Below are 24,945 nucleotides of genomic sequence, written 5' to 3'. Positions count from 1 at the left end.
TCCGGGGACCAACGGGGGGACATCGGACAGCGTCAACGCTTCGACTTCTTTTTGTGTCGACTCCTACGCGAATCCGAGGGTGACGACTTGGAGCCCATAGAACGATAATGATGACGGCCCGCTAGCGTTCTCTGGAGTGGCCCCTGGACCACGGGCGGAGCGGGGATGAGTGCCGGACCTCAAACAGCTTCCGGCGCCGCTCGTGCAAGGTCTTCGGGGCCATGGCCAAACAGGCCCCACAAGACTTAAAAATAGGCATCCCTACGTGCACCAGAGTAGACAACTGACAGGAGACAAAAAGTCTCAAAAAGATAGTCAAAAAGTGACTGAGGTATGTGCTCTAACCGGATCTGCGCTTACTGGTGCGGAAAAAGGTATAACTGACGTCAGCGCACATGGGTGGAGCCTAAGTAGTCTCCGTGACGTCCTCTCAGCGCATGCGACGCCAGCGACGGATGCGGAGCTTTACGACGCCACCTACTGACGCACAGGGGTACTGCTAGCGAAAAAACTTTCCGGATCCAGTCTGGCGCCTAGGGATATTCTAAGGTAAGGAATCTATCACTAACGTGTCTCTTTCAGATGCTAATCACATTACTAAGTTGCATATGTTTCCTAATTGCAGCAGAGTTGCTTTGCAATAGAGCACAATAGCTTCAATAAATATTGTATACTCACCTCATGTCTTTCAGTTGTTTGTTCTATACACGTATGAGTGAGAGAATAGGTGATGACCTGTTACCTCTGAGGGGACTAGAGTGTTGTGTTCTGGGGTGGCAGCTTACTTGTTACCCTGGGAAGGCTAAGAGGGCAAGTACAGCACTATGAGCTAGTTAGACTTTGGGTCCATAGATACTGATGTGGTATGGTGACTCAGTCCCTACATACAGACGTTCTGTGATCCCAGGCATAGTTCTGTTTCTAAATAGAATCCTTGCAACACTGGGAGAGGCTCCAAGTAGAACAGGCTACAGTGGGGCCCCCAGGGGTGGTCTATGTTATAATCCAACCAGAGATCCTCTGTTGGGTGATGATAAAAGGGTATCTTGTAGTCAGGAGGGGTGTAAATGGTGGGGCTGCCTGAGTAAGACTGAGAAGTGTGATGGTGGAGTCACTTCCCGCACTGGTGGTGGTGGGGATGCCGGTGCATGAGGAAGGCAGCTAATAATTGTTTCTCTAAAACGGTTGGGTGGTGGTGGCACATCGGATGGAGTGTTCAGCATGAGCTCCTTGTCAAATGTTAGCCTCCTCCTCTTAGGTATGGGTTCCGAGGCCTTGGGGTCCTAGGAATTGATTTTTCTCATGTGTAGGTGAATGGCAATTTGACGTCTTGCGTCAATTTTCTCCTGCATTCTTTCGTGGTATGGCCTTTGGGAGACCTCCGGCCCCGCCTTGGAGGGTGATTTCAAGGCCAATGGAGTTTTCGGCACAAACAGTCTGCAAGGCAGGCTACAGGGGCCACGACCTTGTGTAGGTCTGACTAGGGTGTATCTATAACCACAGATGCTAAGAAAATACTTTCATCATAACTAAATAGAAAACGTATTATAGGAGGTACTACAGATCAGTTTATTATAAGCTGTTTTTGTGCAAGACGCCTGGGACTTTATGGTTTTGTGAAACTAAATGTTCAGATTCAGTAACCATTTAACTTGACTATCTTGGTTACTTGCTTCTCCATGGACAAAAATTGACTAAATTCCGTTTTAGAAGCAATAAAGTTTTTGACTTCCTTAAAGCAGAATGAGTTGCCTTTAATGTTACTGTATTGTAGGATTTAGACTTTTAAATAATTTGTAATAAGTTTGCTCTGTAAGTGGCAAATCAGTCTTTGATCCTTTCAGACGTAGCCAATATTGATATATTATCTACAATAGGATTTAATATTTTAATCCTGAATTTGCCAGCAGCAAAGTAATCATCTGGGCATTTCATGTTAAGAAAAAGGATTAAAAAAAAAAGGTGTGAACTCTGGTTACTGAGTGAATATAATATTGTGAATTGATTTTACACATATTTAAGAAAATAAAAAAACTAAACCAAATAGTTGAACAGTTTATACACTTCTAGATGCAAACACTGCAAATCCACCAGGATTCTGAAATGATTCAAGGTGAAATACTTTTTGACATACTAAACCATTTGTCATTGTGAAAGGCTGATGTTCACAGCATGCAGGCTTCCTCCATTGCTTTTGTCTGAATGATTATTGTTCTGTGACAGTAAAGAATAACACCTTACACTATTGTTTTTAGCACTGTCCTACCTACACATTTTCACATTCCAAAATTACGTATATCCATAGAATGTCAATAATCAGTATTTAAACATGATAAAATTGGAAAATCTTTGCCATGGGTTTAAAATGCCTCTTCCATGAAACATTTCCCATAAGAACTACATTGCAAAAAATGAGGAAATCTAACTCTGAGGCAAGTGCAATACTGAATTGAGCATAGAAATCTTAACACTGCTGTGGGACAGTTGCTCGAAAATTAGAGAAACAAGGTAACTCCATTATTTTTTACAAGAAACAAAACTATATTCCCAGGTCTAGAAAAAAAGCGCTTCGCAATACTGCCAATCCTGCTATAGAAACCATATATATTCCATATATACTACAGATACAATCTTGAAAAAACGCTGTACCTCTTATTTTACAATTGGAATATAAAACTGGTAAAAGCAATGGAAAAATAATGAAATGTGCTGTACAAAAAACATGTAACAAACCTCTTCCCAAAGCTTGCAATACAATTAAAGGTAAACATCCTGTACAAAAAAATAGATATAAAAAGGAGCTTTATAAAATGCATAACATAATATCAAAATATATTTTATTCTGGACCTCTTTCAGATCTGATTCAAATTACAGTTGTCAGAGCAATACAATGCAAAGGGAAACTGTAAAAAGAAATGTGCCTAGAAGGCCTAAAAATGGACACTGGAGGGTGGGATAAAATCACTGGTGTAACCAAAATACATCAAAGTGTAATTAACATGGTCCAGGACAATACAGAACAGAACATCTAGATCAGTCTTTAGACAATTATGAAAAATGAACATTAAAAGTCCTTTCAACAAGTACAAAAACTGGCATGGGCTGATTTACAATTTACAGCATGTTATTAAACTAAAAAAACTGAAGAGGGATGCAGACATGTAATCCAGTGCTATGAATGCTCACAGAATTAGACCCAAAGGATTTGAAACATCAAAATCAAGACAACTTGAATGAATCGGTCAAGCGCAGTTGGTATAACATTTGCTTCACAAGAGTCCCTGACTGTATTTGTGTGATAAGCCCATGACCACTAACTATAGCGTGACTCAAACTGGTATTTAGGTGAAATTATTGACTTGCTCAAATAATCGTAAATCAATAAAATGCTTGCCAATCACCTATAGCCAGATCCAGAAGTCTTACCAGGATCATAACTTTGCTTTATTTAGTAAAAACCTTTGGAAATAAACCATTAACATTAATACCCAAGGCAAACGTTTAAACATGTTACAACTACACTGCATATTTGTTAACCAAAACATACAAATTTGAATTTCCAATTTGGGAATTCAATTTGCAAAAATCAAACTTATCATTTTGATGTCAGACCATTTTGGATGGGCTGCAGGTTATTAAAACAAGAAAGTTCAGGTGAAAAGTGTTCTCAAATAAACACACCCTGAAAAGCCTGCAAACACTTCCTAATGCGCTAAAGCGCTATTGAAAATTGAATGTGTGCTAACTTTAAGAAAAATCCTGCATTTCCAAAAATAGCTGTAGTCCTAAATACAAATCCCTGCCTCAAAAGTGGTCAGCTGCTGTTTTGCACATGTAGACATGAACTGCTTCAGCCTTCATTAACAAAACAAAACAAAAAAATCCCGGAATGGAATGGAACCGTTTTGATGCAACCTGCATGCAAACTGAAAACAAACCGATTTTAAAATACAAAGTACAGTCACTTTCAAACTAAGCCAAATTTAAACTAGCGGCAACTGAAAATAAATAGCTACAGGAAATGTCATCATAAACATATTCATTTGTGTCTATTCCTGGGAGCACTTTTTAAAAAATTATTATTGCACAGACTCTCTCTAGCATGAATAACATCCGACAAGGGCATGGTCCTCCAGCAATAAAAAAATTCAATCATTCAATTGCCAGAAAGTCTACAACTTTTCCATGCGGCTCGCAGGAAATTATTCTAAACATATGTAAATATATATATATGTGTGTATATATAAAGATGAAAAATATCCAATAGAGAGCATAGATCCATAAAAAGATGGCTGTCTTTTGGATATATATATTTGACTTTAAAGATCCCTCTTACCCTACCCATGCTTCAACTAAAAACAATTGTTCAGGGGTACTAATATCCTTTGGAAATGAGTTCTCGACACCGTTAAGAAATGCTAAATCACCTTAATATAACTCAGACTTGCTTCAAGTTGAAGTAATTTTGTGAAATGCACAGGATTCAATGCCACAAAAGGTGTATCAAAGTTAAGCTGCACCGTTTTATTCGTTTAAATTATGCATGGTTAGGAAAATAAATTAGACTTGAGAAATATAATTAAAAGCCACAATTGTATCCGTGATAAAAGCAAATGCTGTGGCACTGATAACACTGAAAGAAATAATTGCTGTTTGGTATGTAGGTCTTGGAAATCTGCTTAAAATAAGAAGCAATTGTTCAAGTTTAAATTAGAGTCAAATGTTATTTACAAAGAATAATCTACCATCCATCTTGTAATCCCATTAGCAGACACGTATCTGCTGTTCCTACTTTGAGACACACTTGCTGTGGCTAACAGAATAGAAAAAAATAAGATGGTAGTTAGTGCTAAATACAAAAAGGTAGCAGCTCACCTACTTTTAAGTTTAGATAAATGTGGTCACAGAATAACCAACATCTGCATAAAGGGAGTTTCGTGTTGATAATCTGCATGCACAAAACACTGAACCAATGCTTTGAAAGCAAACTTGAAGCAAGTCCTTCCAGGGTAAAAAAAATCCTGTATAAATTTAAGGTGATAAAAATATGCCTACCCTAAAAGGCAGTGATCTTCATAGCACATTGGAGCGGTTTTCAATCAAGAATTATGTGAAGAGATACTTTTAACACTGGAATTTGGTTAAATTATACAAATTATGGTTATGGATTGGTTATTTTTGGAGAGTTTGATACAGGAACCTTTGTTCAGAACATTTTTAATCTCATATAAAAAAAGGAAATAGCAAAAAACAAACAATAAGAACCTCTATGTTGCTCCTTTCACAATAGTGCACAATTTTACCATAATTTTACTATGGTCTCAAAGCAATAGAAGACAAATTGTTCACCTCCTGCATGATCTTTATTTTGTGCCCTCCTCCTCTTGGTTTGGCAAAAGTATGTCTCAAATATGATGATACTGCATTTCAGCCACATCACCATAAAAACATAGCATTAAATATATTATGGATGTTTGCATTTGTTTTATAAACATGACATTAAACTGCACGTTTTTATCGTATTCAGCTGCCCATCCATTGAAACTTGTGTCACAAAATGTACCAATCATCTTTGCTTTGCCTTTTAAGAACGCATTAATTATTTAAAAAAATAAACTTTTTATGGTTAGATAGAAAGGTATGAATAAGTAACGGATCCACTTCCTTTCTTCATGCATCCATAAACTTTCACAAAAGAGGCATGTTTAAAAACTAGGAATTAACAATTGCTGCAGGTTTCGGTATATGCCCATTTTCTCTGTACACGCAAGCTGCTCAACTACGGAGGAAATAAATGTACGCATCTCCTTTTCAACCAAGGATTTCAATCGCAGAAAACAAAAAAACAAAAAAAAGGAGGAAGGACATTACTGGGTGTCTTCCAATGTTGGTATAAATATTGTTTGTGGTTTGCGCTTCTCTTTTCCAAGTCTCTTCTGTCTTCTCATTCAAGAAACATCCATAGGATCACAGCAGAATCCAGAACTATGAAAACTGAACTCAAAAGCTGTGAAATAACGCAGTCATCCTCTTCAGGTTTCAAAGTCTTATAATTATAGAGAAGTATATATTTAGTTGAGTTTGGCTGCAGTGGACTGGCCATGGTTCAAGGGGGACTATAGCAGTACAGGGTCAAGGACAGTCATTTTGGCTATGTACACATTCATAGTCGGTCCATGGCTTCCAACTAGCTGTGCTATTTCCGAAGGTCTAATACACAAACCTGCAGGAAAAACAACAAATACTTTAGAACTAAAACACCGATTGATTATAAAGAACAATCAAATGCCAGATGCTGAAAACTTTCATAAACATGTTGACTTATTGTTTAGAACTATAGTTTACACAATCTAAAAGCAAAAACGTCAAGGATCTGTCCAAGTCGCTGACCAGCTTTCTAAATGTGTTTTTAAAGTGTTTACATATAGGGAGTCCATTCGAACTCTATAACTAGCTCCTTTATTTACAGTTAGTACCGCTGTGTGACTTTGCAGGTGGAAATTAGGTTATTGTCAGGATCTGTAAATCGCTACAAAATAGTTATCGCCCATGGACTCTCCACTATTGAATCTGCAGCCCTCCAATTACAATTGCCCAGAACCCACAGTATACAAGGAAAATGATACATGCCCTGAAAGCATCTGTAGTGCTGTAGATTCACACGCTCTAGATACTTCTGCCACCTAATGTTGGGCTCAGACAATTGCAAGGTATTTTTGTTGGAAGAAAAGCTTTCGAGTCACAGGATGCACCATGACTCCACCCTTAATAGATAAGGCACATGGGCACCAACTCCATGTCATTGTTTTCCACATAACAGGTATGAGCAAGTTTGGAGTAAATGCAGGTTTTTGTTCACGTGTGTTATGAAATTAAGTTGATAAATAAGGAAGAGGTCGGCAAGCAGAACCACTAATGTCCAGGGTGGAGGATGGGAGCATGTGAATCTCCAACACTACAAGCTACAAACAGATGCTTAAACGGCAAGCAACATTTGCTGTTCATAGCATGTGTTGCTGTACGTGCCCATGCTCTGCACATACTAAGCAGTACTCCAATCCAGGCAGTGGCTAGTGTGTGGATGATGCAGATGTCAAAGTCCTTAGGGAGGTTTGGCTAACCATCGCTTGTTGTTAGGTTAAGATGTCTACACAATAGTACTTGGTGAAAGTGTGTGGGGTTGACTAAGTGGCTGCTATGTATAGATACACTTTACTATCCACCTCAAAATACTGGCTTTAAAAACAATATGGCCTTTGTGAAGTTTAGCAAAGGCTACGAACAACTGGTCAGCTTTATGGGAGGGCTTGGTCCTGTCGATCCTTTCATGTTTTTCATGAAGGCCTTAACTACAGAGATGTTAAAGAGGGAGCAGTGTTATCTGTTTTGCATGAAAGCAGCTATTGCTGCTAAATGGAGACATATAGAAGTGCCTGTGAGGTCTGGCTTCTGCAGATGAAGGGAAAAGATACATTTCTAGGCATTTGGTTTAACGAGATCCAAGAGTTTGAACACGCTATATTGGACAAATCTCTTCCACTCTGCTGCGTTGCAGGCTCATGTTGTAGGCCTGAGAACGCATCAGAGAATGATTCAGATTAGTTGCCTGCTTCTAGAATGCTCACTTTTACAGTGCCCCCCTCATAATTTCTGTTAAATAAGAGACTCAAACACAATACAGACTGGCTATTGTTTGTTTAGGATCAGCAACAAATTTGAGTAATCGCAACACCTGCTAAAATGTTGCTTTATCTTAATTCTTATCTGGCAGGTTTGAACACTTTTGTTCTTTCTTCTAAGTTGTTTATAGAAGTAGGCTTGAGTTGAGGCATAACACCCATCTCCTGTGATTGAGAGCTGTATTATCAAGATGATAATTTTTATGTTACACTAGAATGGCCACATCTACACCATGTTTCTTGCATAAAATCATATACACACGACCACATACGCATTAAAGACACACCAATGGATCACTAACATCTTCACTACTTGCACATCACCTCAGCGCTAGTATTTGGCAAAGTGACTATATTTTGATAATGGTCCTGCAAGAATGCCTAGAACCTCCTTGTAAGGTCACAAACCACGCAGAAACATTAACACATCTCTCCAATTGGGTTTAAGTTAAATCCACTCTCAGTTTTCAAGGATCCCGTGGAGAGACCAGAATAAAAGTAGTTGAGCAGGCCATCAGGAGGTAGTTTTCTCCTTTCCTACACTCACCATTGCACTCTGCATATCTCACCCTTACCATTGATTCTTACAGGGCCTCTACCACTTGAAACACTCAACAGTGTTCATTCCCTTACTAAAAGGAGTTGCAGCTCACACCAGGAACCACTGGTCCTGGTGTGAGAAGGAACCCAATAAGGAATCATGACACCTAAGGGTGGGTGAGAGCTACTGTCCTAAATAATGGGATTTGCCAAAAGTACAGCAAAATCCTCCCTCAGAGAATGATCTCAGATGATTTTCTTTGACACTGTGTGTACCTTTTTTGTACTTTATATTGGCATGATGCCCATCTGTGACACCTTGTTGACTTGTATGTCCACACAGTAGTGTTTTATGAATGGATGACAAGGTGGCTGGGTTACATAAGAAATGTATTTGAACTTTTCCTAGAAAGGCTAGAGTGGCTCCATTTTTCCTTATAGAATATTCTCTAGCTTCTGTCTCCAGTTGCACGCTGGATTTGTGGTAGCATATCTGGGTTGTTTGGGCCACCCAACTTGCACTGGTGCCTTTTGTTATAAGGAAGCCCTGGTGCACATCCCGTGTGAGCAGGACTTTTTCAGCTCGCTTGTTAGGTTTCTGGAAGAAACCAGGTAGCTGAATTGTTTGATTTACATGAAACTGTGATATGACCTTTAGTAGGAAGTACGGACTGGTTCGTATGACTAACCTGTACTTCTGTATTTGAAGGTAAGGTTCCTGGGTGGTTATCACTCGCAGTTGGTGCCAATCTGGTTGGAGCTACTCTTTGCTCCTTCCAGCAACATTTTGGTCACTGGTGCCATGAAGTGTCTTCTCTCTATATGTCCACTTGTGGAGGCTACTAATGTTGTCAAGTGGATTTTTACTGAAGCATAAGTTAAGCTAATGACTGGAAGGCATGTTAGGTACACGACCTCTGAGGTATCTTTTGTCCAATTGGGGAACAGTTCCTTGTCTCTGCACCACAGGACGCATCTCCTTCATTTAGTCGTGTAGCATTTTCTTGTGCTACGTCTTCGACTTTGCTTGAGAATATCCATTGATTAGGCTGGGAAATCTAGGTGTTCAGACTATGCCCTCAGGAGCTAGGCCGCCAGACTCAGGCTATTGGGTTCAGGGTGGTGGACTCTGCCTCCATGCATGGAGAACATGTGTGTAGCTGGCAGTCTTGCGTTTCCTTGGGCCAATTCCATTAAGTCCGAGAACCATGTTTACTTAGACAACAGTGGGCAATTAATATCAGCGTCATTTGTACACCCGCTTATCACTACAGGTATGAGGGAAACTGGCAGAAAGGCATACGCAAATTTCCTTTACAAGTCTGTCAACAGGACATTCCCCAGAGAGAGGTGGTGTCGGTGCCTGAATTCGAAGTCTTGGCTTTTGCCATTTTCTGACACTGCAAACAAGTCCACCTCTAAATTCCCCACTCTTAAAGCACCCTTTGAAGTACTTGCTTAGTGTGTATATATATATATATATATATATATATATATATATATATATATATATATATATATATATATATATATATATATATATATATATATAAATGAGAGAGACAGAGAGAGAGAGAGAGACAGAGAGAGAGAGAGAGAGAGAGAGAGACAGAGACAGAGACAGAGAGAGACAGAGAGAGATGCTTTGTTGGCTTCTTTATTTTCTAAGACGGGCAGATGTTTTACTCGGAAGGTTATTCTTCCTTGGTTGGCTCATCTCCAAATCTCCTGGGTTAGATTTGATGAAGCATATGAGAAGGTCCCTCCATGTCTGTTGAAGTAAAACATTGTAGTTGTGTAGTCTGTTTGGATTTGCACCGTCACTCTCCACACCTTTGCTTGGAAAGTCTTTAAGGCCAGTAAGACAATCTTGAGTAGCAGGACATTTATGTTTTGGAATGCCGCCTCTGCTTTCCATATTCCCCTGGTTTTGAGCTGTCCAAAGTGTGCTTCCGAGCTCTTGTAGGATGCGTCAGTGTTGCTCATCTCCTTTGGAGCTGCTTGCATGAAGGTCTACTCGCTGTTATTTTTTCAATGTTCCACCATGTCATCTCTTGTACCTTATGGGTTACGACGGCTAGATCTTCCTAACTCCCAGTTACTTTGGACCAAAATTTTTAATCCATTCCTGTATTGTCTCATATGCAGTCTTGAACAGGCAATCGGAGTGATGCAGGAGGCCATCATACTCATCACTTCCCCCACAATAGTTTCCCGGATTGATTTCCACTGGCAACAGTCTATTTTTGGTAGGAGTTCCTCTACCTTGTGTTGCAGGCAGAGTGTAAGGAAATGCCTCTATTTGTACAGTCACCCCCAAAGTTTTGAACTGATGCAGCTGTTTTTTTGACTGAGTGCACTGGGGCCTGCTAACCAGTCCTTTGTGCCAGTTCTGACCCTAAAACGTGTATGCTTGATTGGCTTGTACCTAACTGGCATATGCTAACTTATTATATACTAAGTCCTTAATATATAGTACCAGGGGTACCCAGAGCTCAAAAGTGTCCCCTTGGGGACTGCAGGACTTGTGGTCCCATCCTGAGTGGGACATGGTAAAACCTGACTCCCAGCCTGCCACTGCAGACTGCTTACTCACCTATGCCATTTTAAACAAGGGCAGAGCCCAAACTCCTTTTTAATGTGTAGGTCACGCTTAGAGCAGGCCTATTGAGTCCTACGGCAGGCTGCTAAATATTAGAAGGTAGAACGTGTGTAACATGTTCTAGCAGTAAAAGACCCACAATTGTTTTTACTGGGAGAAAGATTGGCTGCCCAACTGGCAAGTAGAGAATTACACGCTGACCCCTAAACTGTGCTAACTTTTTAACTGCACTACCAAATTTAATTCTTCTAGGTATTGAACAACTGGTTACATTATCCTAACGTGAGTGTTCAAGTCAAAATTAGTGCATCTTGTTGTCTCATGCAACTTTTAAAAAGTTGCCATTCTGTTGCCCTGTTCCCAGTGGCAATTCGCGGTGGTTGGCCATGACAGAGTCTTCTGCCTGCCTGAGCAAATGTGTCAACGGCTCTCAATAAAAGTAATAACAATTGAGGTCTGCATCTGGAGGAGGCGTTTCCTCCACCTAGCTGGAAATCACACTGTGTGCTGGCCCAAAAGGTGAGCTTCAAAGGGTGAGCAGCCTTTGAAGAGCAATTGGTAGTCACATTCTAGAGGTCTGCTCTGTTATACGGATTGACAGGTTGGACCGCACCTGCTGCTCCTTTGGGCTAGTGAAGGTAAGGATTGTGCCTGCTGCGTCTTGCTCATGTAGAAGTTGTCATCCGTGTCTAGCCAAACGCAGATACTCCAATTCAATTGGCTGACTTCCTGTTCGCAGCACAGGACCATAAAAGCTGAAGAAACCTTCGACGAGTTGGTAGCCCAGATCCCTGGATCATCGGTCCTTGTCATTGTGCAGCCCGGGAAACAAAGCCAATGCTCTAAAATTGCACTTCAGTCTGCTGGACCTGTGAAAGACGTCTGAATGCTGTTTGGCTGCCCAGAAAGAGAACTGTTGCCAAAAGAATGAAATTGCCGAGTTATTGTGACCAGTAGGCTAGTAGTGAATGCATTTCTACTGGACAAATGAGGATTTTGATAGTTGTTGACCACTGTGGCCAAAGACACTCAACAGGACAGTGTTGCTGTAAAGAATCAGTTTGAGCAGCTTGATCCTCAGAAGGACTGTCCCCTCCCTCTTGCTCGACCCTGAAAGGTCTGGCGTGGCTGTTTAAAACTGCCACTGAGGTCGAGGCATGCTGCAGGCAGGTGTGCTTGTATAGAAATGGCTGTGGTGTGCCTTGGAAGCTTTTGCGTCCACTTGGCACACTCATGGGGACTGTTCCCCTTAAAGCTGCAGAGCCTCCATGGCATTTGACATGTAATTTATTGCAGGGGATCATCCTTTGCAGCACCAAACCGGTGTTCTCCTGTACATAGTGGTAGTATTGGTTAGCAGTTTAGGAGGCATTGGCAATCCTGCACTGGGTTGCTGCTCCTCTTTCCACCTTTTGTCAAACCACCTCTACCCTCTTGCTCCCCTCCTCAGGCAAAGGGTGGCTGGCGGATGAGGGGACGCTAGCTCCCTTCCTTGCAATGGCCTCTATGATGAAATCTGCAGATGTGTGATCTCTGTTGTACAAGGGGCCTTAGAAGTAAGTTTGAGTTTGTATTTCTTTTCTACCATTAGAGTAACAGATTTGCAAGTCACTTGTGCTCTAAATGTCTCCCTTCCCTGATCTCGGATGCTGGGCAACATTGGGAGGAATCCGCTCTTGTTCTGTGAGGGAAGTAGTCTCTAGGAGGAGGCAGGTCTATGCTTTCTCCTACTTCACCTGGACCCTGTATTTATCTGCAGCTCGCTTTACCACTACATTATACATAGCTACGTCTATCGGTGAGGAAGGTCTCGACCGGTACGTGTCAACTCCCTCCTTCCAGCTTCAAGGTCTTTTCACAGGTCAACGCTGTGAGCGTCATGGAATATGCCACGGCCTTCTAGGTTCTCCTCAATGAACATTTCCTGGTACTCCTCTGGCATGGTGGGTGGCTTGAGTACACACTCCTCTTTCCGGCTCTCCTCCAAAAATTTCAACAGGATTCGAAATTCCCACAGAGATGCCCCTTCTGCAGGATAGCTGGAGAAGTGTGGCTCACTGGTTAGAGCAGGCAGACCCTGAAGCAGAGGTCAGACCCGGGACAAGGGTTCAATTCCCGACGCGGCAGGGTCTTGAGCTCAAATGTCCATGGACTCGATAATTCTCGCTTCGGTGCCTGACCTAATCATGGGTTCACACTCTGCAACTCTGGGCATTAAGCTTGCTTAATCTCCACAACGCCCCCCCGCGGCGGGATGCCTGGCTTTCACAGGGAAAAGCCAGGACGGGTTCCCAAGGCAAGCGCAGAGATACCCCTTCGGGGGTCGATTCAGGCGCTATATAAGAAAACATAATAATAATGATAATAATAATAATAGCTGCCATTTTGGGCTCGAGGCTCATCTACTTGCTTGACTCCGAGCAGCCTTTCATGCCATTGGGATGGGACCCAGGAGGCTCCTTCGGCTTAGACTTTCCTACGGTTGATGAGGTCATGCGCTGAGGCAGTCTCAAGTCTGAGGGACTTGAAGCCCAAATCTTTCGGCCTGGCTTCTCCCCTTTTTTTTCCTTCAGATACATGGTCATTTTTGGTGTTCTCCCACTTTGTTTTAGTTTTCTTTCGGTAGTACATCTGAATCTATCTTGACATCAGTATCGGTGCCACTTCGGTACCCATGTTGTCTTCTTATTCGCTCGCATAGCTGAGTTCTCCAAGTGAAAAGCTTCCCTTCTTCTGCAGCTGCAAAGTGTTCCTGTGTCTGCTTTACCCACGTCTTCAGTCTTCTGTAGGAAATCACTGCAGGCTTCACAACTTTCAGGGCTGTGGACTTAAGGAGAGCAGAGGTTGCAGACCTGGTGGTTGTTCTGGGAGAATTTATGGTGGCACTTGGGACAAAACCTAAAGAATGCTTTTTTCTTATCCCTTAAAGGTTTTAGTTCCCTACCCATGCATTCTCTGATCGGGTGGCCAGTTTGCTCACGTTGTTCACCTACTGTTCAGTGGTTTTCACTGTTTTCGGTCTTCTCCTCTACGGATATTCTTCATAGTTTGTTTTTATAGTGTTTTAGTTGACTATCAAAATCCTCTCTACTTTTTGGGTTTTCGCAGAACTTCAGCTGATGGTTCTAGACCCAACACGAATCTCAATATGGGGAACACGCAAATGGGCTTCTGGAATGCAGAGGAAGTGAGCCGGGCCCTACGTTCTTTGAAACACTACAGGTGAGAGTCTGCCTAATCGCCAAAGAGACTTGCAACATCAAGTTGCATGTTCATGAGTGACAAATTAAAAACTCCAAAAAAGTCAGTGAGTATCATATAGCATGGTGTCCAAGCATCACACTAGTGCCATCCACCCTACCAAGCAGTCAGTGGTGTCCATCTCAGAGCAGATAACGGACTATGCTGCGGACTTGACTATCTTCAATAATCTGAACAAAGCTGGTGCAGTATTCATCAGGGACTGCTAGGCAAGATCTTGCTGACAATAACCCAAAACGTATCGGAGAATCATCCCAAGAGGCAGCCGACATCTACGTAATGGAGAACTAAGCTGGCAGAGAAAAACCTCCTCTTCCTGAATGCTTCCATGCATTTTGAGTCCCTATCAGGAGATACAGGAAGCAATGAGTTAGGGTTTAGTCTACTGGTGGACACCTTGACCACCAAGCTTTCGGGTGTTTGGGTGTTTCATGAGAGGTTGGTTGGTCACCAGATGCAAGTCTGTCTCTTCTGGTCACTTGCCCATTTACCTGTGGGCCACTAACTAGATCTGGCTCAATGTCCATTAGTGTGCCTGTTAGGGGGCCATTGAGGAGGAAGCCGTTCTGTAAAAGCTTGCCCAGACTGTAAGAATTCAGTTAGGATATTTGACTATAATTCAATGGATGGGAGTTGTAGGTCTGTAACACTTTGTAAGCCAGTCAAATAACCACTGCAAAAGATCTCCAGTATCATCTTTACGATGCTGTGTTCAGAGTTGGAGCCAAAAGCAATAGGAAGCTTTGGTCGGTGAATTCTGGGTAATGGCGGTGTTCTGTCAGAATTTGGATGAGGTTAAAACAGCCAGCCATGCCAAGGATGTGGGAGGTGCAAATTCAGACCAGGTTGTGTCTAGTCCCTCTCAGAGTCCAGGTCCCTCCTCTGGTATCTGTGAGCCATGGGCCAGCAGGGGCCACATAGCAAGATTTGAAGTCCGGCTGGACCTCGACCCTGGAGTCGGACTGGACACCACTGAGAAATTGAGAGGCACAGACCGTGTTAAGACCAGATCTTCTGGTAGTATTTCAGTTCTTGAGGCCAAATGGTGCACCAGAGGGAGTCAGAAGGGTGCTCAAGATGTGCAGTATGGAGTCCTTTAAAGTTTCCACTTGTTGCAGAGTCGATGGACCCAGGCACTCTGGGCCCATCATTATAATTTGTGCAATTGGTTCCTTGGTAGAAGGCCAAGCCCGACATCCCCACACATTCTTTGGTCAAGAGTGGGCAGGACGATGGAGAATATCACTTCAACTTATTAATTACTAAATGACTTGGAACGCGAGGAGGTTTTTTTTAGGGGAACGACCTGGAGAATGGGAACGGGTCCGTGTCCTCGACTTTGACATGATTCATCCTAACACAGTTGCTGCAAGACTAGGAATTGTGCAAGGACCCCAGGCACTTGAGACGTACTAGGTACCAGTGATCTGTCACAGAAATCTGCTTGTGACAGCCCTAGATTGAAAATGTTAGTAGAAAATTCAAAGACGAGAAAAAGGTTTGGAAGTGAGTTCCAGATCCATGACCGAATGTGAAGAAATTAAGGAATTTATGTCAGCTCACAGAGGTGGCGCTTATATGTGGCTCCAGTGTTACTTCCTGGTCAGAACTCAGTCGACATGGAACTGCATGATGCTAACGCACAGGAGCAATGCTAAGAAAAATATCCGGTTCCATTTTAGGCGCTGGTGGTAGCCACAAGATGAGGAATCAAGTATCCATCAGAATAAACTTTAATTGTATATAAAAAAGGAAACTTTTGCTTTCAACTGCTTAACAAAACCGCTGAATTCTATACCACTGGCACAACTATAAATCCCTAAGCCAGTAAAGGAACGAATGGTTTAGAATTTAAATTGCCAGTTTTCTGCCTAAAATGTTTTTTTCAAACTCTGATAACAGCCAGAAGGGATTCACATGAGGTACACTGCATTAGCTTTGTAGAGTGGAAGAATGGAGTGAGGAGGAACCAATAACTTCACCAATGAATAGTATGTTTCTGTAAGTCAGAGTACCTTTTGTGTATGTTAGTAGGTTCCTCTAACTGAAAAATATTGTTTTCACAAACAAACATGTAGTTCTTCCCTCCCAGAAGTGAAATCCTTTTTGCTTAGCTGTAGTGATGATGGCCCACACTAGTGTATGTCTACATTTCTTGCACCAGTGTAAAAAACAGAAAAGAAGGCATCACAACAGGTTTGAACAGATGGGTCCCTAACAGGGTGAAAAGTTGATCAGTTTCAGACAATACATTGCAGCCTAATAGTTCTCCATGTTTGGCGACATTAGAGCCCGAAAACGTCAGTATGGAAATTAGGTTTCTTTGGGGAAAGCGGATCAATAAGAGCTAGGTGACATATGGCTCAAAAGCAAAACAGACCCTTTGCGTTGGGTTAATCGGCAGAGCAAAAATTGGGATTTCAAAATCACTACACTTTACTCTGCAGTTGGTCTCCAGAATAAACTTATCTGTTCCAGTTACCATGCAAAATGCCTGCCTTGTTTTTTTTTTTAGTCTGCATGGGTCTGTTATACCCTCCCATTGACATAGTTTTGTCTTTCGCTGCTGACAGACTGCCAAATCAAAAGAATGTTTATCAGCCATGGGTATACCTCTAAGCAAAAAGGAACTGCAGTTCATGGTGTGAGTCAGGTGTGGGCTGACAGTGATGGTGAGGTGGGGGGCTGCCAGCAGGTTGAGTTTCAGGTGTTGCTCCAGGCAGGATGAGGGCTACAATCAATTAGGGACTATCCAATGGGGAAGATTCTGGTTCCTGCTTTAACGTATCCATGGTAGGCAGAAGTGGATGTGTGAACTTTATGTGGAGACCAGCTTCCACTTACAGTGGGGGAAAAAACAGCCAAACCCTTGCAGCAGCACTGTAAAAGGGGTACTACTAAACTTCTTTTCATCAATTTCTAGTTTTGCAAAAGCATGAGAAGCTTACTCAATATTTAAGAAAAATTCCAAATCTTTCAAACTATCAACTAGACCGACTTCAAAGATATTTTAATGTTGAACAAATTATACTTACTGAACCATCTGATGCACTGGCTCCAACTTTGTCCCCTGCTGCATTCCAACACACCTCAAAAATTCCTCCTGTTCCCCTATAGCTGTGAACTAAAGCACCCGTCTGAAAAGAAAATATAAAATTCAAAAGTCAAAAGAAAAATAAATATACCAAACAAAAATATTTGAAGTAAAGTATATATTTTATGGATTAAGAGATTTTGAGATCAGTTGTTAAGAGAATTATATATTAAACCTACTTGTGGATAATATAAAAACACATGCGCTTGTGAATCTATAGCACTGCATGCTGTAAACAGGGTAAGTAAATTATTCTGTTTGAGGCATGAGTAGCTGTAGATACACATGCTCTGCATAGGCAGTAAAGCAGTGGCTAGCAGGAGGATGATTCAAAGGACTGAAGAGTGTGTACAGCTTGGCTGATCACTGTTTGCAGTTTGGGATAAACTTTGGGTTGGTTTTAAGTGTAGGAATCTGGTTATTTATATAGTGGACCAAAAAGAGGCACACTGTGTAAAAGTACAGGCAAACCCCAAAGACACTCAATAAAGACTTCTTAAACCAATTTATAAAAATAACAGGTACTTTTATATGAATTTTAATACTAAGATCGGAATCAGTAAAGTACTTTTGAGTTATGAATTTTTTTTAAAATATTGTTTTTACAGTTTTTAAAAAATGGACACTGTGCAATTTCTGAAGCTGTAATGTTGTCCTATCGAGGAAAGAAATACACTGCATACAGGTTCTTCACAGCGGCTTACGGGGCCAATCTCCTGGACTTAGGGTAAGTAGGGAGCAAGGTCCAAGGCAGCACACCTTGGAAAACAGTGGGGCAGCTGGGTGCAGAGGTGCTTTACAGCACCGGGTACCCAATGTTAGACTATGAGGGGAAAAAAATGTACTGAATTTGGGCACTTCACAGCGACTTGCGGAACCAATCTCCAGGACCTAATGTTAGTATTGGGGAAAGGTCCAAGGCCACACAAACAGATCACCTAGGGAGGCTCTGGGAATCCGGGGGCAGAGGTGTGGTAAAGTGTCGCGATCCCATTAACTTTAATGGGTAACGGTCTGGTTGCAAATAAGGTTGGGACTGGGAGAACAGTCAGGCTGAGTCAACAAGGGGGCTAAGGTCTCACGATGCTCAGGGACATTGGGACACCTTTGGTCCTATTCTCCTCTGGGCCAGGGCAGCTGGGTGCAGGTGTTCTGAGGCATCGGGTTTTCATCAACAGAGACACTCGCGGCAGAGAGTGCCTACCACAAAGAGGCTGTAGGTGGCATCTGCGAGACTCCTGTGGGAAAACCCAAGGTGGATTTGGTCTCTGGAGGGTTGGAGGGGGGCACTCTGGCACAGTTGGCCACCTTCAACTCAGGCTAGGGGACGCAGGTGCAGGGGGGCTTTCTGGGTTCAGGTTTTCTGTGGCCAGGAGTCCTCTCAGTACTTTTGGAGTGCCTGAAGGATGCAGGGAAGCCACACTGCTACTCTACAGTAGTTCCTGGGTCTTTCTTGAAGGAAGGCAGTCCTCCCAGGATTTTGAAGGCACAGCAGATGCAGGACGAGATTATTTTAGAGCAATCTGGCAGGAACAGCAGAAAGGCTGGCAGGGTTGGCGCCAATCAGTTTCTTCTCCACAGTACTCGCTTCTCGTGGCTCTTCGGTGTCCATCTTCGGTTGGCAGGAATATAATTTCCATGTGGCACGGCCTGCCCTAAATACTAGATTGAGGGGCGTTCGGGGAGTGTTGCTTTTTTACGGAAACCTGGCTCTGCAACTCTGCAGTTCCTTGCATTCCTCTAGACATCCCTGAACATATCAGACCGGCTGATGATCCAGGAGGGGGTATTACTATTGCTTTCCGCAGCCCCCTAGAGGTTGAGTTAATTGACACACTTTGCACTGGCTGGGTAGAAACATGTAATATAAGAAAGCTCTATCTGCCACGGAGACAAGGAAAGGGGTACTATTATATCGTCCTTTAGGCACAAACAGGAGTTCTCACAGGCACTAATGGACTTTATTGCACCCTATGCCTTGGCTTCTGCGAAGTTTCTCCGACTGGGTGACTTCAACTATCATGGGGAAAACAGCAATGAAACCGGTGTGATCCAACTCTTAGGAGATTTAAAATAACTGGGGCTCAAACAGTGTCTAGCCCTACACAAGGCTGGACACATGTTGGACCTTATTTTTACCAAAACCAATACGAATTAAGTCTCTTGTGATTCTCCTCTTCCGGTCATCTGGACTGACAATTGTTTAATGAGGGTCTATATTCCGCAGAAAACTATTCTTGTATCCAGATTACAACGCAACTGTAAAAACGTTACCCCTGCGGCTTTCAAGGAGGCCGGTTTAGTTTCCCTGTCTCTATCCCACATAGACGTGGACACGGCTTTGTCTGTCAGTCATGACTCAGTGACCAATGTTTTTGACTGCATTGCACCCTTTAATTAAAAAAAATGTGCATCCGCCTCGGTCAGAAGCTCAGCTCCATGGTTTTCGGATAATCTGCGTCAAGAAAAATCTGTTTGTAAACGCATCGAGCGCAGATGGTTCCTGACAAATCTCCCATGGACAAAGTAGAATATCGTTGCAGGTTTAGAGTCTCTCATAATATAAGAGCAGAGCAGAAAGCCTATCTGGCTTCTACAAACATCAATGCCGGTAATTCCACCAATGAACTATATACAGTTTTAAATAGCTTCACGAATCCCCAGGCATCAATCATGGCCTCACTAGAGCTGCGCAATGAATTAGCGGTCTTCTTTGAAAACAAAATTGAGTTCATCTATAGCAACTTCTCTATGACTTACGAGAAGGAGTCAGATTTTACTATTCCACATCCTTTAGCCACTGGTAACCTGTGTGACTTTGTACCCTTCTCGGAAGTCCAGGTGTTGGACTCACTTCTCCATGAGAAGTCTGGCTCTCTGCTGGACCTCTGTCTGCTCAAGACAATGGACAGCCTAGCGGTATCCCTGGCTCCTACAGTCACTGACTTATTCAACCTTTTGCTCTCCATGACTAAAGTGCCTGGGGACTGGAAGACTGCCCCTGCTGAAAGTCGACTGCTGATCTAACAGTGCTCTCCAACTACAGACCTATCTCACTATTACCCGTCCTTGCAAAAACATTAGAAAGGTTTATTATTAAACAACTTTCTGCCTTTCTTGAAGCTTACCACTTCCTGGATACCTCACAATCGGGTTTCAGAGAGCTTCACAGCACGGAGACTGCACTACTGGCTGTGTCTGATAATATCACTCTCTCTCGATGTGTTAACTCCAGTCAGGTTGGTGCTGTTGGACCTATCAGGAGCGTTCGACACGGTCTCCCATTCTATTCTTACCCACAGGCTGCACAAGGCAGGGCTGTATGGCAGGGCACTTCACTGGCTCATGGACTTTTCTGACTATCGAACAAAAAGTTATTCCGAACTCTTAAGTCGTAACTGATGCATATGGACAAGGGGGTCTCCCAGGCATCGTGTCTGAGCCCCACTTTGTTTAACGTCTATGGCGCCTTTCGACGAAATAGTTAGAGCCTAGGGTGCAGAGATTTTGTCACACGCAGATGACACGTAACTTCTGTTCTCCTTTGGCCCTAAAATCCAGAGAAGGTAAAGAGCAAATTCTCAAACTGTATGTCGGAGGTCGCTGTCTGGATGAAGAAGAACTGCCACCAATTAAACAGCGACAAGACTGAGATGGTGTTGTTTGGCAAGGGTGCCGAGATACGGTCAGATGATTGGTGGCCCGCACACCTGGGAGCATCCCCTATACCAAAGCAGGTGGTAAAAATATCTGACATAAGGCTAGATCAATCTCTCTCTCTATGAAAAATCATATCAGCTCTACCTGTGGCATATGTTTCACTACCTTGAGGCTTTTAAACAAAAGCCCTGCCTGGGCTTCCCGACAGGGCTAAAAAAACTGTAGGCCAGGCTCTTTATCACTAGCCGCCTGGAATATGGGAATGCTTTGACGACCAAGGTAAATGATACCCTGCAAGCAGAACTTAATCTGTAACTTCCCTTCGCGCTCGCCCTTCACTCCTCAGAAATCTGCATTGGCTGCCTATAAGGAAGCGTGTCATTTTCAAACTTTGCTGCTTGACTCACAAAGCCCTTTTTAAATTAAGTCTACCTGGCTTCCTTGCTAAGCCATTATCCCCAGTCGAGATGCTTGAGATCACCGGACAAGTCGTTCTTGGTGATTCTTTGCATCTGTACCTCATGATATGGGGGCAGATAATTTTCCTACAAAGCCCCTTATCATTGGAACAAGCTTCATTTAGGTGTTCGCTCTTGCCCCGATTTCACCTCTTTCAAGAAGGGGCTAAAGATCTGACTATTTTAGATAGTCTTCTCCCCTTTAGTGCACTGCAATGCTGAGATGTTCCCTCGGAAGCGATTTGTAGGCAATACCAAGTGCCAAATAAAAAATTAAAGCGTAGGATAGTCGCCAATGGGCTACTTACCCCTGGGGTCACTACGGCTCCAATATGACCACTTCCTGTGGAATGTGGGCACAACCCTGTCCCAGAGTTTCTAATTCTGCCATCACCAAGATGGGAAACTTAAACTTTGTATCCGCATCAGGTAGCCCACCTTAAGGGTGGAACTATCCTGACGTAAGCCAGATTCGCATAGCTAAGGCGGTGTGCTCTTTGAAGCTCCCTGCCTTGAAATGCTGATTTCCAGCCTTCCCAGAGATGGTGTAAAACACCTCCCTCCAGTGCAGGAATTCCTGTCCTCTGGAGAGCGTGAACTCTCACCTCTGTGATCAGAAACCTATTTGCGGTGGCAGCCTGGACTGGACTAGTCAGCCAGCACACTAGAGGGCTGGTGGGTTTCAGGGGATACTCATAAGGTACCATCTGGGTGCAAGCATTAATAAATACATCACTGGAATCAGTGTGGGCTTATTAATATGAGGTGTTTGATACCAAACTCCATTTGTTTCAGTGAAGCCATTGTGTGGCTGGGGGACTCGTTTTGACTAGTGCCCAGTACATACCTTAAGATGGCTTCCCTGCTCACTTGCAATATCCAGTAATAGAACTGGACATTACAGGGGCATCTCTGCTCATTCAGATATGTCCTCACATGAAATTTAAAGCACCCGGCCTTTGGGCTCAATGGCCTGCATAAGGGTGACTTACATATATTAGATGCAATGACTTTGGCATGTAACAGGTGTTTCCCATGTAATGTTTTCACTCATGGTTTGCACCATGTCATGCAGCCTGAGTGAAATTTGTCTATGGTCCCTTAGGGTGGCATAAAATATGCTGCAGCCCTTTGGGACCCTCTTTAGCACTCATGCCCTCAGTACGCGAGGTACCATTTATAATGGGACTTACATGGGAACTTAAGTCCTTAGCCAATTGTAGCACAATAAGACACCTTGTTTTGGGGAAGGAGCACTGGCAATGAGGTCTAGTTAGCAGGCCTCGGTGCACTGTTAAGAGTTGAAAATCAGCATCTAGAAGCTAAAAAGGGTACAAAAAGTGGGGGGATAACGGCAAAAGCCCAGATTCCTACACTAAGAACATCTCTGACATTAGGGCTCGGGAACAAGGGCTCATGCAGCGTAAGATGTAGAAGTTCACTGACACACCTTAAAGGCGAGATGGCAACCAGGAAGGCCATCTACCACAAAAGAAATTGCTGTGTCCTAAGTGTAGGGGCTCAAAAGGAGGGGCCATGAGTAGAGCAAGTACGAAACTGAGGTTCCAGACAGGGGCGGGAGGAAACCTGGGTGGAATAACTCATTTGAGCTCTTCCATGAAATTCTTGATGACAGGGAGTCTGAACAAGGAAAAGATCTCCCAGTTTTGAAAGCATGATGCAACTGCAGCAAAGTGGAGGCCTATGGAGGCCAAACCTGATATTTTTAGATGAAGGATGTAGCAAATGGTCTTGGACTGCTGGTTTGAGTGGCTCTATCTGTTTTGGAACGCAATAGTAGGCAAACATTTTCCACTTGCATAGCAGGCGTGTGGTGGGTCTACACGCTTCTTTAAGGCTAGACATGAATTCTGCAGGGAGATTAATGCAACCAAACTTTAGGAACTTAGGAGCCAGATCACAAGATTGAGATGCCTGTGGTTTGAACGCCTGATGGTGCCTTATTTTTGCATGAGAAGATTTGGCCATTTGGACAGTTCTGCGTGAGGGACCACTGACCAGTATAGGAGGGTAGTGTGAATCAGTGTTGTCACGCCTATGTGGAGCCACCAGTATGAGGGTGATAAGTATGGGAGTTGAAATGTTGCAGCAACCTGCTGAGCAGGTGTGCAAAGTCGTTGACCACTCCTGGTAGGTACATCTCTAGCAGATGCATCCTGTGGTGGTGGAACCAAATGCCCAATTTTCTCCAACAGTTGCAGGGAGTTTGCGCCTCCCTGTTAATGCAGGAAATACGTGGTTCTGCAGGTAATACGTGGTTGTCATGTTGACAAGGTCCGCATTGTGCTGGACCTGATGGAGCAGGATGTTGTAATTCCACCACTAAAGAGCTCAATGGGTTCTAGCCCAAATAAACACATGATTCATCCATTGACCCACAGCTTGTGCCCACTGTGCAGCTAATCACTCTAGGACACGTTTCTATTTGCGATGGGGGGGGGGGGGAGGCTCCTATGGCAGTACAAGAGGTCATCATCCAAGAAGGTGAATCACTGTTCTGACCGTTAAGTGGCGATCTGGCTGAAAGAGTCAGTAACATTTGGAAAGCTAGTACTTTCGCTTGACTGGGGCAATCTTTCTCTGTGACGGTTGAGAACATACTTTATCTGTTGGTGTAGTTTTGCAGCTTCAGGAATTTTCTGGATTCTCATGCTCTGCATTATTCCGCCATCTAGTGGTTGGATCTGGAATGCTCCTGAAAAACTTTTGACCTCCTACTCGGTTTTGTTGTTGGTTGGCGTCGACGTACCTCCATTTGGTGTCCCATTGTGAAGTCGTCATGTTGTCTCCGGAAGCTCCCACCTTTGGTCGCCATCTTCAGATTTTTTTTTTCCTGCTTCCTCCTCATCTTCTTGGAGGAGGAGGAGGAGGGTGGATTGCTTGTGAATCCAGAAAGTTCCTCAAGCTGCAAAAAAACGTCAGGTATCTAGAGGTGTTGCAGCGTGAATCTTTTCCGGGTTCACATGCTGTGCATCGATTTTGTGGCGGTTTGTTAATATAGTGGTGGTTGAGGATGAGCATTGACTATCTACACAATAGTGTCTTGTGAACGTGGGTACTGATGACCATTATGCTGCCATGCAAATGTCTTGTAGTGGTTTATTTTCTAAGAACGCATTGGTCACTCCCTTCTTTCTTGTTGAAGGTGCACCACAAGTGTTTTGTAATGTCTCTCCTGCATTCTTGTGGCACAACTGAATAGTCTGTGCTATCCATCTTGGAATTCTGTTCTTGGTAAGTCCTTCCTAGAAAACTATTTGCAAATGATACAAAGAGCTGTTTTGTTTTCCTGTCAACCTTTGTCCTTTCGATACAATTCATTACTGGACGTCTTGCATCCAGACTGTTTTATGTCCTCTCTGCAAGCCTTTAAAAGAAACTTGGTATCTGAATACTTTGGTTCATGTGGGACTATGGGATAACCTTTGGCATGAATTGAGGGTCGGTTCTCAGGACTATACGGTCTTTGTGAACATGAACATATGGTTCCTGCAAAAACAACAATTGATGGACAGAATGCAGAACAATGTCATACATTCACCCCAGTACAGAGATCCAGGCCTAAATCCATCGTTTTCTTGCTCACCATGCCATTCCAGTTTAAACCCAGCCATATGCAAATCAGCCTT

At 43.1% G+C, this 24,945-nt stretch overlaps 1 protein-coding gene across 4 annotated transcripts in view; it reads right to left on the bottom strand.

Moving 5' to 3' along the window:
• Window positions 1-2,820: 2,820 nt before the first annotated feature.
• The window catches only part of TBL1XR1 (TBL1X/Y related 1), a 583,295-nt gene continuing 561,170 nt past the window's right edge, over window positions 2,821-24,945 (bottom strand). For all 4 annotated transcript variants that reach the window (XM_085635413.1, XM_085635415.1, XM_085635414.1 and 1 more), the window contains exons 16-17: window positions 17,119-17,220; window positions 2,821-6,224 (exon numbers count right to left, since the gene is read on the bottom strand). In XM_085635413.1, coding sequence (XP_085491539.1) covers window positions 6,198-6,224; window positions 17,119-17,220 — 129 coding nt within the window. In that variant the 3' untranslated portion in view covers window positions 2,821-6,197. The remainder of the gene's footprint in view (window positions 6,225-17,118; window positions 17,221-24,945) is intronic.

Source organism: Triturus cristatus, chromosome 11, assembly GCF_964204655.1.
Source record: "Triturus cristatus chromosome 11, aTriCri1.1, whole genome shotgun sequence".
NCBI classification, from domain to species: domain Eukaryota; kingdom Metazoa; phylum Chordata; class Amphibia; order Caudata; family Salamandridae; genus Triturus; species Triturus cristatus.
The sequence above is the reverse complement of the archived record's forward strand: the minus strand, read 5'-3'. Positions and strand labels throughout refer to the sequence as shown.